Here is a 13,992-nt window from a genome sequence, read left to right as displayed (position 1 = left end):
CTGAAACCTAAATGACAACCTAAATGCCCATCGACAGAGAAATGGATAAAGAAAATGCAGTACATATATGTAGTGGAATACTGTGTGCGTACTCAGTCATGTCTGACTCTTTGCAAACCCAAGGACTGTAACTTGCCAGGCTCATCTATGGAATTTTCCAGGCAAGAATACTGGAGTGAGTTGCTATTTCCTCCTCCAGGGGATCTTACTGATGCAGGGATCAAACCCACGTTTCTTGCATATCCTGCATTGGCAGACACAATGGATTATCACTCATCCATTAAAAAGAATGAAATAATGCCATTTGCAGCAACTTGGATGGACCTAGAGATAGTCATACTGAGTGAAGTAAGTCAGAGGAGAAATATTGTATGCATCCCTTACTTACGGAATCTAAAAAGAAATGATACAAATAAAATTACTTACAAAACAGAGACTCACAGAAAACAAACTTATGGTTGCTAGGGGGAAGGATGTGGGTACAGGACAGGGAGTTTTGGATGGACATGTAAACACTGCTGTATTTAAAATGGATAATCAACAAGGACTTACTGCAAAGCACAGGGAATTCTGCTGTGTTATATGGCAGTCTGGATGGGAGGGGAGTTTGGGGGAGAATGGATACATATATGCATGTATGGCTGAGTCCCTTTGCTGTTCCCCTGAAACTATCACGTTGTTCGTTAACCAGCTATACCCCAATACAAAACTAAAAGTTTAAAAACAAAAAAGATTGAAACCCTGAACCTAGGGCATTGAGCAGCTGGACTAGCTGACTGGTACTCTTATCCCCAAATCTTGGGCTTATAGACAAGGAGAATAGCGTGATGGAGGGACCAGGGGACAAGGGGTTGGAGGACAAAGGACACATATAAGAAAGCTAGACACACTTTGAGAACGATCTCCACTTAGTCCACCTGGAAACGTGTCATCCATGCAATGTTTCTGAGTCTACACAGACACCAAAGGTGGAATGAGGGGACTGAGAAGATAAAGCTAAACCAGACTTGGTGCACAGCTGAAGAAAAACATCTTTCAGAATTAAATCATAAATTCCATATGAAAAAATGTCTATACACTGAGTTATAAAATATAGAGAAAATATAAACTAAAAAGGAAGCCATGAAATTAAATTTGATTTAAGAAGTATTTATTGAACATGTCCGAAGTGTCAGATGTTGTGCTAGGTGTGGAGCCTCTGATAAGGAGTAAGATGGTCACTCCCCTCCTGTCAAGGACAAATCCTGGGCATTAGCAGGAAAACCAAAAACCCAGTCATCTGGTTCTAACTAATGTATAAAACCTTGTACCTGGGCCATATCTCAGAGAGACCAACAAGAACTTCGTCACTGAAGTTGGTTTCTCCCTTGAGTCATGTTCAATACAGAGCTGATGTTATCAGAAAACGAGTCAGTGGTACTGAGTTCAAGAAGTTGACATTTACTAAAGGTTAGAGGAATTTGAGAAAATTCTCCACTCCTGATTAAGTAAAAATATAGAAAGGATATTAAATGTGACTGATTTGATTAACAAATAGAGCTGGAAGGTTTGGTCTTTGATACTTCAGGGAATTCCTTAGTGAAACACCGAACTACAGTATTAGAATTAGTTCTTTGCATAGGACTGCCTGATTTTTTTTTTAAGAGTGCCAGCTATGCCATTTTTCATTAACTTATCGCTATCATTAAGGGGACAGAGGATGAGATGGCTGGATGGCATCACTGACTCGATGAACCTGAGTCCCAGTGAATTCCGGGAGTTGGTAATGGACAGGGAGGCCTGGCATGCTGTGATTCATGGGGTCGTAAAGAGTCGGACACGACTGAGCGACTGATCTGATCTAAGTTAGAACTGTGATAGTCATTAACTCATTAGTATTTTATGTTAGTACTTTATGTCTGGCTTGAAACACCAGTTCCCCCAAAAAACCCATGATCCCAAGCAGGATTGACATACCTTCATTCACTCATTTAACCAGTGTTAAGTTCCTACTCTATGCCAGGCACTTTGCTAGGCACTGAGGTTGCAGCAATGAGCTCGTAGTCTTGGCTTCCATGGGGGTCACTCTTTAAGGAACATTCCATCAAGAACCACCCTCTATACCCATACAGCCGATATATGATAATCAATTACAGCACCCTCTCCTGCCAAAGCCCCTAGACTGCCTGAAGATCTTTCTCAATATGCTATTCATATTACTAGTTAGAGGTAGAACACAAGATGAAACTTATTGGCCATCCAAATAGCTTGGCTAGTCAAGCTACACTGAATCACTCACTTGTGGTTCCCCCAAACACAACTGCCTTGGTTCATGTAGTTTTCTGTTTCATTCTCCTCCCTCTCCACTTGCGTGAACATTCAAATTCAGCTCTTCTGAAAATACAGCTCAAATATTCTACCTTGAAGTCTCCCTAGTTCTCCCCATTCAGATATAAAGTTTTTCTCTTTGTAATCTTTATATTTCTTCCTCTTTTTGTTAATCAAGTACATGCCATGTCTCCTACATATGTATCTTAATTAATAAATATCTTTGAATACCTCATATTATCTATCAGACAGCTTTGTATGCACAGATACACAATCACATGCTTGCTAAGTACTGTTTCAGTTAATTTGTGTGTACATGCACATCATATTCTCAAAGGAGGTTACTAGATCTAGAATGTATGTGCAGTGATTGACTGATGTTGACAGACACTGATGTGTTTGTTCTCACATATCAAAATGACATGTTGGAAAAGGGAGGGACCCCATTTACTATCATCCCCACGTTTACATCTCTCAGAATGATCCTGGTAATCTCCAAATCATTTTTCCTATGTTCCCACAAAATAAAGTATTAAAAAGTCATAAAGACTTATATTTTTTAGCACATAAACTTCTAAATGATCAACAGTATCTAGTAAACATCCATGATATTTTCAGAACCTAGTAAATCTCTACTAATGAACTTGACAAAGAGCTTTTTCATGTTAAAGATCATATAACTAGGAAACACACTCTGAAAAAAAAACCAAATTAATATATATTGGCTAATTTAAAGGTTTTAGATTAGTGATTAACAGCTCTTTTCAACCTTGAGAAATATATATAAGGTCTAGGAAAAGAAAATTCACATCCTTAAGAACAGTATTATTCAATTAATGTTTATTTAAAGCAATGCATGAGTTTTTCCATTGTGAATGGACAGATTCACATAACAGCCATACTTTTAGATACCAAATAACCATAACTAACTTTTGTCCACAAGACATACTGGGTCAAACAATGTGATCGATCCAAAGGTTATCTATTTTAAAAGGATTTAAGTATTTAACTACAAAGATGATTAGTCAGTCAATTGCTTATGACACTTCTCATTTAAAAGAAAAAAAGATAGAGGTTTTTCATAAATCAAATTTATTACAAAGAATTAATGTGCAATCAAAGTCAAATATGTTCCTCAGAGTATGCAAGAGATAAGCAAAATAATATTAATATAATTCAAGTTACTAAAAAATATGTTTTTTCTTAATAGTAATATAGAACATCTTGGTGCATTATCATTACCTGAACAACAGAAAACCAGTAAAACACATTTCAATATTGACTTTCTGTTGTTCTTATAAAGTCAAAACAAAAATTCCAACAGAACAGGAAATCAAAATTCTAGAAAGTGCGTCTTAAAGAGGTATTCTCTTTAATAGCATGCAAAATATATCTCATCTGAAAGCATATTTACAAGTCAGAGCTCTGCCAGCCACTAAGGGAACAGCTCTCCATCTGTTTTATCTACAGAGGTGGTGCTTACACAGTTCCTTTGAAGGCATATAATTTTATAAAAAACAGTGAATATCCACTTGTTATCTTCTATTTTATTGATTTACACATTTCAAATGTGGTCATGTTAATGACCATATATGTAAAAATACTTTAAAAGACAAAAATAACAATTATACACAGTTTGCAAAGATCAAACTTTAACCATGGTACCTTTCATTCAGTTCAGTTACTACAGAGACTTTTCAACACTGGTAACTACCAGGTACTGTATGTATCAGGCCAAATGAAGTCTCAAGGCTATGTCCAGATTTATTTTTTAACTTTCAAATGCTTTCCTTTTTCTTCAAAAAAAAAAGTTAACGATTCACCTCCTTTTAAACTGGCGATAGCTACGTGAGCAGTACCTGATACCACAAATCAAAGCCAAAAAGCTACTGTTAATTGAAGTCGATTTTACCACTCAGATTAAATTCAGATGTCTAGATCCCAGATACCTGGGCATGAAATATTAAAATCTGCCAAGAGGAATTAGGTATTTTTCTCCTTTTCTTTTAACGTAACCCACTATATAATAGTGAACTAAAAATGTTTGTTTCATAGAAACAACTTACATTTGCCAATACAAAGCAAATGGTCTATGTACAGATACAATAGGACTGCCTAACTGACAGTGAGTATTGCCGACCAGGCTCCAAACCCATGGAGCTAATACGGTGGAGCTCTCTGCTGAATGGACTTTCCCTTCAGGATACGTCGGATCTGGAAAGGAAACCAATAGCATTTGTGAGATTTCTTTTTTACAATCAAAGTACCACCTCTTCAGAGCTTCTTTCCTTTCTTCTATACATAATTCCTGCCTACTTATAAGTAAGTATATGAAGAAATACACAACAGTATGTGTCAAGATTTTAAGGGGACTTGAAAAAAAAAAAAACTACAACTTCTTTTAAGGTTTATTTACTACAGCTCTCCTATAGTGATCTTTGAGAACAAGAAAGTAAAGCATCTCCATGAAAAAAATTATCTGAAGCTGAACATCTCCAACTGTTTAACAAAGACCTATATTCCTTTCCTAATCTTCTGTTATTTATGAGAACATGTAAAACAAGGCAGTAATCATGATTATACATATCTCACCTACCTTGATGTCAGCCTCAACTAAGAACCCAGAGTCTTTCTTATAGATATAAGTAAATTATAATGCCCTTCGAGTCAAGATAGTTATCAAGATATCCAAGAATGAAAGCCTCTGTGCATGACTATATGGATCACGGGAAAGCCCCCAGGCTCACTGAGAGCTGAGTCATTGATTTTATACCCCAGCCTGACAAATTTTATCATGTCTCTCAGCCCACAGCAGATTAGAAGCAACAAATTAAAAGAAAGAAGATTGGAGTCAGGGATGCAATTGATAGCTACCAAAAGGAGACACAATGACTATAGTCTGATAACAAAAGCAAAGGAAAAGATCCTGCCTTCAAACAGAGAGAAACAGAAATACAAAAGCAGAAAGAAGAATAATCTGAGAACATGTATTTCACAAAGAGTTAAGCAACTCTCCGTGCTCGATACTCCCTGAGAACCTCACTCTATGAATTCACACCACAAACAGTGAAGCGGAAGGTAACACTTAGGGCTCTGTCATTTACTATTTAACGATGGTTCCTGTGCCTGGAACCACTCTGAATCTCAGTCTTTCCAGTTTAACCTTCATCCTGCAAAGTTTTCCTAACTATTAAGCGGTATAAAATACCACTACAAGTTATCAAGAGATTCGTTTTCAGCTATCAAGAAATCTACAAATATGAGTTACTATAACATTGTGGCCACAATGAGGGCTGTATATCAAAGAAAAGGCTAAATTGCATTCCATATATTTTATTTTGTGATTATTACAGTATACAATGACCTACAGCCACAATCACCTCATTTCCTCCAGGGGAAAAGTTTCATCAAAAATCTGTTAAGTTCTTAAAGAGTCAGGTCTTATTATCAGGAAAAGTTTAGTCATATGAAACTGTTCAATCTCCAAATGTAATATAGAATCATATGATAAGTAAAGCATAATTTTATTTAAAGTATAAACTATTTCTAGGTTCAAAGTTACATAAATAACTTTCCCACTTTTTACTTAGGATCAGTTAGCAGACAGAAATCATTGTTAACAGCTAACGTTTATGGAGCACTCAGGCATCTGGAAGTATTCTGAACACTCTGACTCATCTAATACCCACACTATTTGAAGGTTCCTCACTTACTCACAAAGGCTAGATTCTATTTTCTTAATGTCTACAGGAACCTTGCTTCCTCCTCTTTCATCAACTGCCAAATGTCAAACCATTCTGACTTAGTTCAAACCTAAGTTTGTCATCTTGGAAGAAAAGCAAAGACTGCCTGACTTCTAACCATTTGGGGTCTACGGATACAGCCTTAAATGTCTTACTGCTCCTTTGGAAACAAAACAATTGACTCCAAAGGGCAACAGTGACAATTGCTGAGACACGTATGCTGACAGAGCCCATCTGAACTGACAGAGCCCACCCGAAGGGTGCCAGCTGGCCCACCGCTCTTATGTTTCAGGACAATGCTAAAAGTATGTCTTTCCCTTCTGTGGCCCTCACCTGCTCTCCCACAGGGCCATCAGGAACTAAATGCACTGGCTGTTCGTTCTCCAAGTTCCGAGTACTTGGGTCTGCTCCCTTCCTCATCAACAGGCGGACTGCATCCAACTGCGTCACCCGATATTGCAGGCTGGCAGCAACATGGAGGGCGGTGTTTCCATTGTAAGCCTGAAGACCAAGAGAAAATGACACCCGTGAGGACAGGGGACTTTCACAAAAGCAGCTCAAAAGCTTGAAGAAGGTATAAAGAAGGTCATTCCAACTCTCGGGCAGTTCTCGAGTATTCCTAAAAGTACCTTTGCGTTCACAAAAGACAGGCAACTGGGCAGTTCCAAAAAGAGGCGGATGAGTTCCAGGTTTGCTTCTTCAGCTGCCAGATGCAGGGCTGTACGGCCACTTTTACGATCCTTGTCAAAGGGAAGAGGTAGAAGACAGTGAATATCTGACACCACGCCCTAGACATACGCTTCTCACCCAGTCTCGCCTATGTCTGACTCACCCGTGGAGACTGACTTGAAGTACTCACTTCTTCACAAACCCTTCTTTCATCCCAAGCTCCATGAAATCTCATTTCTCCTTTGAAATTCCCTTTTCATTTGCCTGCATGCCTCTTATCACATCTACCCTTATACACCAGGTGGCCATAAAATGTAGAAATAGACTACACTGTTTTATCAAGGGCTGTGATATAGTACAAGAAACCATTTATTGTGTATCCGCCTGTGTTTCCAGACTTGGTGGCCATCCTGTAGACTGACAGTTAGCTATCTCTCTCACCATTTCTATTAGACCGTAAGCTCCCCAAGGACCCAAGGGGCTTACGATTTAGGCATCTTCCCGTAGAGCCCCTAACTCAGTGCCTTGCACACAGCAGATATTCAGTAAAGAAACTTCAGATTTAAAGATAACAAAATATTTTCCAGTTTAAAAAAACAGAAGATTAAGTCCAGATTCCACAACAATGAAGAAACCCTTACGAAATGCAGTGCCTTTATTATCTGTGTATGACAACTGAAACCAAGATGAAAATATCAGTTTCAAGCATATTCTTTTCCTTTCAAATAAAGACTAATTCATGTCACAACTGAATGATCTTCTGAATAATAAGCCATAGATTAAACACAAATCAAGAAAGCAAATGAGATGATCTTTTTAAATCTAAGCTCCTCAACTATCCATACATTGCTACTAACTCCATTAATTTTTAAAAAAGGAGGGGGTGGATAAAATAAAAAGAGGAGAAAGTTTTAATCTCTACTTGAGAACAAGCTCTTCTGCTATAACCACTTCTCTCCCACATTCCGTGTCTAAACTCTTCTGTGAATTTACCTTAGCTTCCACTGCTGCTCCCATTTGAATCAGACACTTAATTGTGTCAACTAGACTTTTATTCTTCAGCAAAAGCTCCTGAACTTCAGGTGAATGGGGCTGTTGATTTCTCTGGAGTTCATGCACCACAGCATTATGGGCCAAGACTGCACAGTGTAGAGGGGTCAGGCCTAGAAAAAAGTATAAGAAAGCAGAGATCAAGCCTCCCATCAACTCTCCAAGAACCACTAAGGAAATCTGAGGATTTTCTCCATTGGGTCTTAGTGCTAACTTTATTTATAGAATATTTTAGCTTTAATTAACTCCCTTTCTTCTTGGTTTTGAACTTAATGCCCTTGGAACTAAAGGGCCCCTCTCTCTGAATGCTTCTTCACCCAATAACATGTCCACTGCTTACCATCATAGTTAGTTGCCTCCAAGTCCACAAACTGGTTGCTCCCCGCTGCTCCCTTCTGAATTGCCTGCAGGATTTGAAAGTAGACATTTACTCAGCATAAGACAAGCTCTGCCAAATACTTATCTACAAGTGTCCCAAGAAAGGAATAAGTCAACTCAGAAGAGAGTATTGCAACAGGCAACCTGCACCCAACTTCTAATTTCTCAGCCCTATCCCCGTGGTAACGGGAGCCTGGCTTGCTGCCTCTTACCTGAAGCACCTGGGAGTGGCCCTTCTCCGCACACACATGCAGGGGCGTTCTTCCCCAGCAGTCAGTGGTATTCACCTGGGCCCCGAGGGTCACTAGATCCTGCACGATGAGGTGCTGATTGGCAGCCACAGCCACCTGGAAGGCACTCTGTGGACATGCAGAGGAAAAAAAATATATATATTGTAAAAACTATAAAACTATCATAACAAGGAATATGAACCTAAACTAGGACTGAGGTGGGAAAAACCCACATAGAAAAAATGAATCCTATTAATAAGTTGTAAGATACAAGGAAACTAAAATAAACTTAGGGTGAGGCTTTATTACACCCCATTAGTCTTTGGTCAAATGACTACAAAGTTAACGTTAATAACTTCAAGGTGGGCAGTGACAGAGTCAGCATCCCAAAGTTAATATTAACTAAACTCTTTTGGTCTGGAACTCTGAAATAATCGACACTCAAATATGAGACCAGCTATCGTCTTGACCACACCTTTGCCATTTCCCTCTGTCAAGATCCTTACCTGGGGGAGGGGAGGAAGGCTCAAGAGTACTGAAGCCTCCTGTAAAGACTTCAGTACACTGAAAGCCATTTTCCTCCAATTAAAAAATTAATTAAAATTAAAAAAATCCTCACCTGTCCATTGTGTTCTTTAATATCTAGCATGTGAAGCGCATTCATCTTTCTTGCAAGGACATAGGAAAGTGCCCTTCTCCCTTGGGCAACAGCAATATGCAGGAACCTGGGGGAGAGAAAAGGAAAAGAGGTAAATTATTTCTGATTTCACTAAGTTCATCTTTTAAAAAAAATTCTTCCTTTAGCCCATTTCTTGATGTGCTGGTATACCCAAATGAAACAGCTGCTGCTATTGCTGTTCAGTTGCTAAGTTGTGTCCAACTCTTTGTGACCCCATGGACAGCAGCCTACCAGGCTTGTCTATCCTTCACTATCTCCTGAACCCCATAAACAGTATGAAAAATGAAACAGCACAGAGCATAATTTGTCTTTTCTGCTATGCTGACAATACCCATCTGTGTTACAAGATGAAGTAGGTTACCAGAAAGAAGTACGCCAAGTACCATGTTGATTGCATTAAATCCAATGTTTCTAATATTCATAAAAACCCAATGAGGGAGATAGTACCATTTTACATGCCCAGAAACTAAAGTACAGAGAGGTTAAACAATTTGCTCAGGTTCACAAAGATGTGAGGACACATCTGTAATCAATCTACAAATCAACTCCTGGTTGATCATGACCAACCAACTATGATCTAACTGATTTTGCTCTACAGACATAATCTGTGCTAATCTTTCAAAACCAATTATTCAAAGAGGCCAAATACATTTTTATTAATTTGGAACAGGTAATTTGTTCACCCAGAAAAAAAAAACAAAGTAAACTCTTCCTTGAAATATGAGCTATCGTTCTGCCTCCACTAGTTATCTAGATTAGCCAATCACTTACTCAGATCTAAATTGGCATACCCTGTGCCCACCGTGGCCAACAACCATGGCTTACCAAATTAGGTTAACAACATAAAAAGATATACTTACGTGTCACCATCTGCATCCTTTGAAAGAAACTGGTCTTGGGAGATATTCGCCAATTTGTTTTCTTCCTGCTCTACTTGCCACTGAAAAAATGATTTCCCTAACTGTGTGGTGCTCATTGGATTTCCGCCAAGGTTCGGGAAGGGCAGCGGTGTGCTTAAAGGGGTAGAGCTTGCATCTGGCCTTGCCAGGGCCTCACAGGTATCTGGTGGCATCAGGTTGAAGTTCTGTAGGTGGGTGTCAATTTGCTGCTGAACACTGGGAGCAGTCTGAGGGGGAACAGCAATATTCTCAGATTGCCGGGGATCACTTAAAAGGGGTGCAAAACTCTGGTCCGGGCAGAACTGTGGTTCTCGACCAAACAAGTGTGGCTCATAGCTGGGGGACTGGGAAGTTCTGGAATAAGGGCTGTATTCCAGGGCTGGATTGTGGGTGTAGTGCTGTGGCGGCGGCTGCACGCTCTGATTCTGTGGTGAATACTGGTACATGGAAGCCTGATCCATCATGTGTGGGGAGCTGCTGACTTGGAAGGGCTGGTATTTCTGAGGTGGAGAGAAGACCTGCCCTCTGTGGAGGTCCTGACACTGCTCGTGGGGGGAGCCCTGAGGGACCTCCCCAGGGCTCATCCAGCTAACTTGGACAGTGTTCAGGGAAACCGGGCTGCATTCATTCTTAATGTTGATAATGTTCTGAAGCAGATCGGCACAGCTGTCCTGTTTGGATTCATTGTGATGGACATCTTCCATGCTCTCCGCGGGTGTGGGTGTTTGAGGCGGTGTCTGGAAAGGAAGAAAAAGGAAGTTGCACATTCTCTTCCAAAATTATTCTAAAAGTAATTTCTGAAGGGTATTCAGAGGAAAATAGTGAGATACATACCAAAAACTGGGTATGTAATAAAGCTGATCTTTTGCAAGCTGGTCCATCAGACAGTGAATCAGAGCCTTTCCTTTTCCCACTATATGATACTGTGTTCTTCAATTCTATACCCGAGAAAGGAAAATGGAATCTGAGATCATTTTACTTCACAAAATTTTACCCCTAATTACAGTGCACTATTTTACCCTAGAGCCCCCATAATATTATAAATAGAGGTAACCCTTACCTGTGAATTGCTCTCTGTTCACACTTTGTGTCTATAAGGAAAAAAAAGTTTCCAATTTAGTGTGTGATAAATGGTTTCCTGATTAACATATATCAATAAACATATCTCTACCATTCTTTGTAGTTTGCATGAACATATGATATACCATTCTAACAGTATTTATTTTTTATGTTAGTTTCCATCCTACCTTACAACTTCCCCCATTTGCATTTTCACCTAGTTCAACTTGGGTCAAGGTAAAATTAATAAGGCAACTTGAGTTTTTCCTTTCTAATCAAAATGTTCCATTTAACTGAACCACATTAATTTCCTTGCCCCCAACTTGCCTTCGTTTACTCATTCATTAAATTTCTCTTGCACAGCTGCCAAGTGCCCAGCACTGGGCCCAGCAACAGGAATCTAGCACACAGCAGGACAAATATGCTCTCTGTCCTTTGTACTCTGTGGTCTATGAAAGTAATAACCCTAACAGACTAACCTCCCTGCCACCCAACCCAAAACAAATAAGTTAAGTGCCACCTTAAAATCATCGACAGCTTGTCCGGAAGCCTTCTGTTTATGACTTCGGATGTGCAATAGGAGTTCCTTCACCGAGTTCTTCACACGAACACCTTGAAAGGGTCCTCTCTGCTGCCTTACAACTCCCATATGGGGCTCAACTGTTCAAAAACAAAAAACAAAAACATATCCCAAGTGAGTGTCTTCAAAGACATGAATATTACTAACTTCAAAAGCACAGCTGTCCAACGTGATAAAGTTCGCAACTGACAGACCACAAAGTCTCTTCAGCTCACCCAGGCCGATGACCTTGCACGTCAGTCCCCAGCCCTGCTTAAGGAGTCTACCTTGCCTGATACCTTTCCCCACCAGGAACCCTAAGGAAGTAAAGCTCATAAAAATGTCATTTCAGGGAGCCCCAGAAACAAGCGACAAACCCAAATTAGTTCTCTCTCAGCCCTAAATACGGCATGAGAGAGGACTGCAGATTTTGCAATCCTGACTCTCATAAATCTGTAATTATTCTAGATTTTTTAAAAACCTGGGAGAGCAATGGCTAAATGATGAATTTTTAGCTTTCTAAACCAAAGGGTTTCTGTCCACACAGAAATTGTAAAGTCTATCAATTCCACTCACCGAAGAAGGCACAAAACAACGTACCAAAGCCTAACAATTAATAATGTCTTAGTTTATTATTTCCCCCAGTCAAGCTATGCCGAGAAAGCTGCTTTAAATTCACTAAGCTTAAACACATTTCCACACTACACACACAGGATTTCCCCTCACTGACTGTTTACGGAATTGCTCACATAGGCCTTCTAAGTAAAAAGGAAATAATCTCATTTCATATTTAAGCTTTAAAATACACTTTAAAACCTAGTACATGAGTACAGCATTCCCCTCTGACCACTACCATGTCACAACCTCCTGGGATGAGTTGAACACAGAGTAAACACACACAGTCAGGAAATGAATAATTCAGCAATTCCATTGAGAGTAGGAAAAAATAAGATGGGACAAAAACCAAGGCATAATTTAAATATATATATATATATATAATCAAACATATGAGAAACAGCTCAATGATAGGGCAAATTAAACAGCTAGTTTTACGTTTAAGTCTAGACATATCTTGCCGGAATCTAACACGGCATCTCTCTGGAATGACAGCAGTTAATAATTCAACGTCACAAGGAGAAAAATTCAGTTTCAGAAATCCCCTATGGTAAACCAAAGAACTAGTAAAATAGTTTCAGCCAGATGAAGGCCAAATGAGGAGGGAGTAAAAAAGGTTTAGATAAACACAACATTTTGGCATTTACTGCACACTCAAAATACAGAAAGCGTTTATAGAGTCCAGCGGTTTGAATCACTTTTTTAAATGAAAATGACAAATCACACTTTAAAACACAACCAAAACAGGAATGGCTAGCAGTGGGGAACACCCGAAAGAGAACGTTCTTTAAAATCATGTTGATTACATTTTCCAAAATGTGAGATTATCTAGACGTTCTCTGGTTTACCCACAGTGGCATCCTGTTTTCCCCCAAATTATGCAACTCCGTTCATTAAGAAAAGAAACTAACAATTCACAGCGGTAGACCGGAAACATTACGCCTTTCTCTGCTACATACAGCCCAAACCACTCTAAAGCACAGAAAACAAAAACGAGACCGCAGAAATTCGGGGCAGACTTCGGAAAATCAAACTCAAGGTATACGTTGGTTTTCAGTCCAGCTTCATCTCACATCTTGATAATATCCGTTTCTTTTCTTTATAAAGTCCTTCTACGTAAAAATTTTCACAAATACGTACTTAGGAAGAAATAAATCATGACCTTCAACCTTGTACTCAAACCTTTATCGCCCGCTACAGCCTTTCACTAAAACAGACACGAGAAAAAGGTACACCTGCATCGGCTCCAAAACCTCGCCATAGTATGTGGATTATAGCTTAATAAAGGCGTTTTTTAAAAGAAGAAAACGAAGAGAAAAGCCAGCGTGGTCCATTTCTCCCCCCTCCACCCCCATATCAGAGCAGTGTGTTTCCAGCTAACAGGCCAGCCGATGGCACCCGGATTTCACAGACGGTCAAAGGGCATCGAGTGATATTAAACGCCCAGCACAGGGCAAGGCATCCGTCGTGGCCTAATAATGACTACCAGTGTGATTATGTACCGCCACTAAGGCAGGAGCAGAATCCCCCTAAAATCTGGCCGAAGTACTTCACATCTGGGCAGCCCAGACCACCCCCCTCCCTGAGCGTGGGCCGACGGGAGTCCGGGGGTCCGAGGGTCGCCCCGCTGGGGCCGGTGGGTACCTTGCAGCCGCTCAGCACGGGCGCCGCCTCTCGGCCGGGACTCGACCGCCCCGCAGGAGGACACGGACGAGGCGGAGGAGAAGTCGGAGGAGTCGGAGCCGGGCGAGCCTGGCGCCGAGGGCCCAGACGCCGAGCAGCCCCCGTCGCAGGCGCCGGGGGC

At 40.2% G+C, this 13,992-nt stretch overlaps 1 protein-coding gene across 1 annotated transcript; it reads right to left on the bottom strand.

Annotated features, from left to right (window-relative positions):
• Window positions 1-3,130: 3,130 nt before the first annotated feature.
• NFKBIZ (nuclear factor of kappa light polypeptide gene enhancer in B-cells inhibitor, zeta) lies at window positions 3,131-13,986 on the bottom strand. Its single transcript, XM_010842003.1, has 12 exons — window positions 13,833-13,986; window positions 11,535-11,674; window positions 11,016-11,046; window positions 10,790-10,893; window positions 9,917-10,692; window positions 8,997-9,102; window positions 8,360-8,506; window positions 8,110-8,173; window positions 7,713-7,882; window positions 6,680-6,790; window positions 6,384-6,551; window positions 3,131-4,521 (listed from the first exon to the last, which is right to left on the bottom strand). Exons 2-12 carry the CDS (start codon window positions 11,661-11,663, stop codon window positions 4,468-4,470), a joined length of 1,860 nt encoding a protein of 619 aa, XP_010840305.1. The 5' UTR covers window positions 11,664-11,674; window positions 13,833-13,986; the 3' UTR covers window positions 3,131-4,467.
• Window positions 13,987-13,992: the final 6 nt, after the last annotated feature.

This window comes from Bison bison, unplaced genomic scaffold (genome assembly GCF_000754665.1).
Source record: "Bison bison bison isolate TAMUID 2011002044 unplaced genomic scaffold, Bison_UMD1.0 scf7180017864168, whole genome shotgun sequence".
Classification (NCBI taxonomy): domain Eukaryota; kingdom Metazoa; phylum Chordata; class Mammalia; order Artiodactyla; family Bovidae; genus Bison; species Bison bison.
Note: the sequence above shows the minus strand (reverse complement) of the source record. Positions and strands in the feature narration are given on the sequence as shown.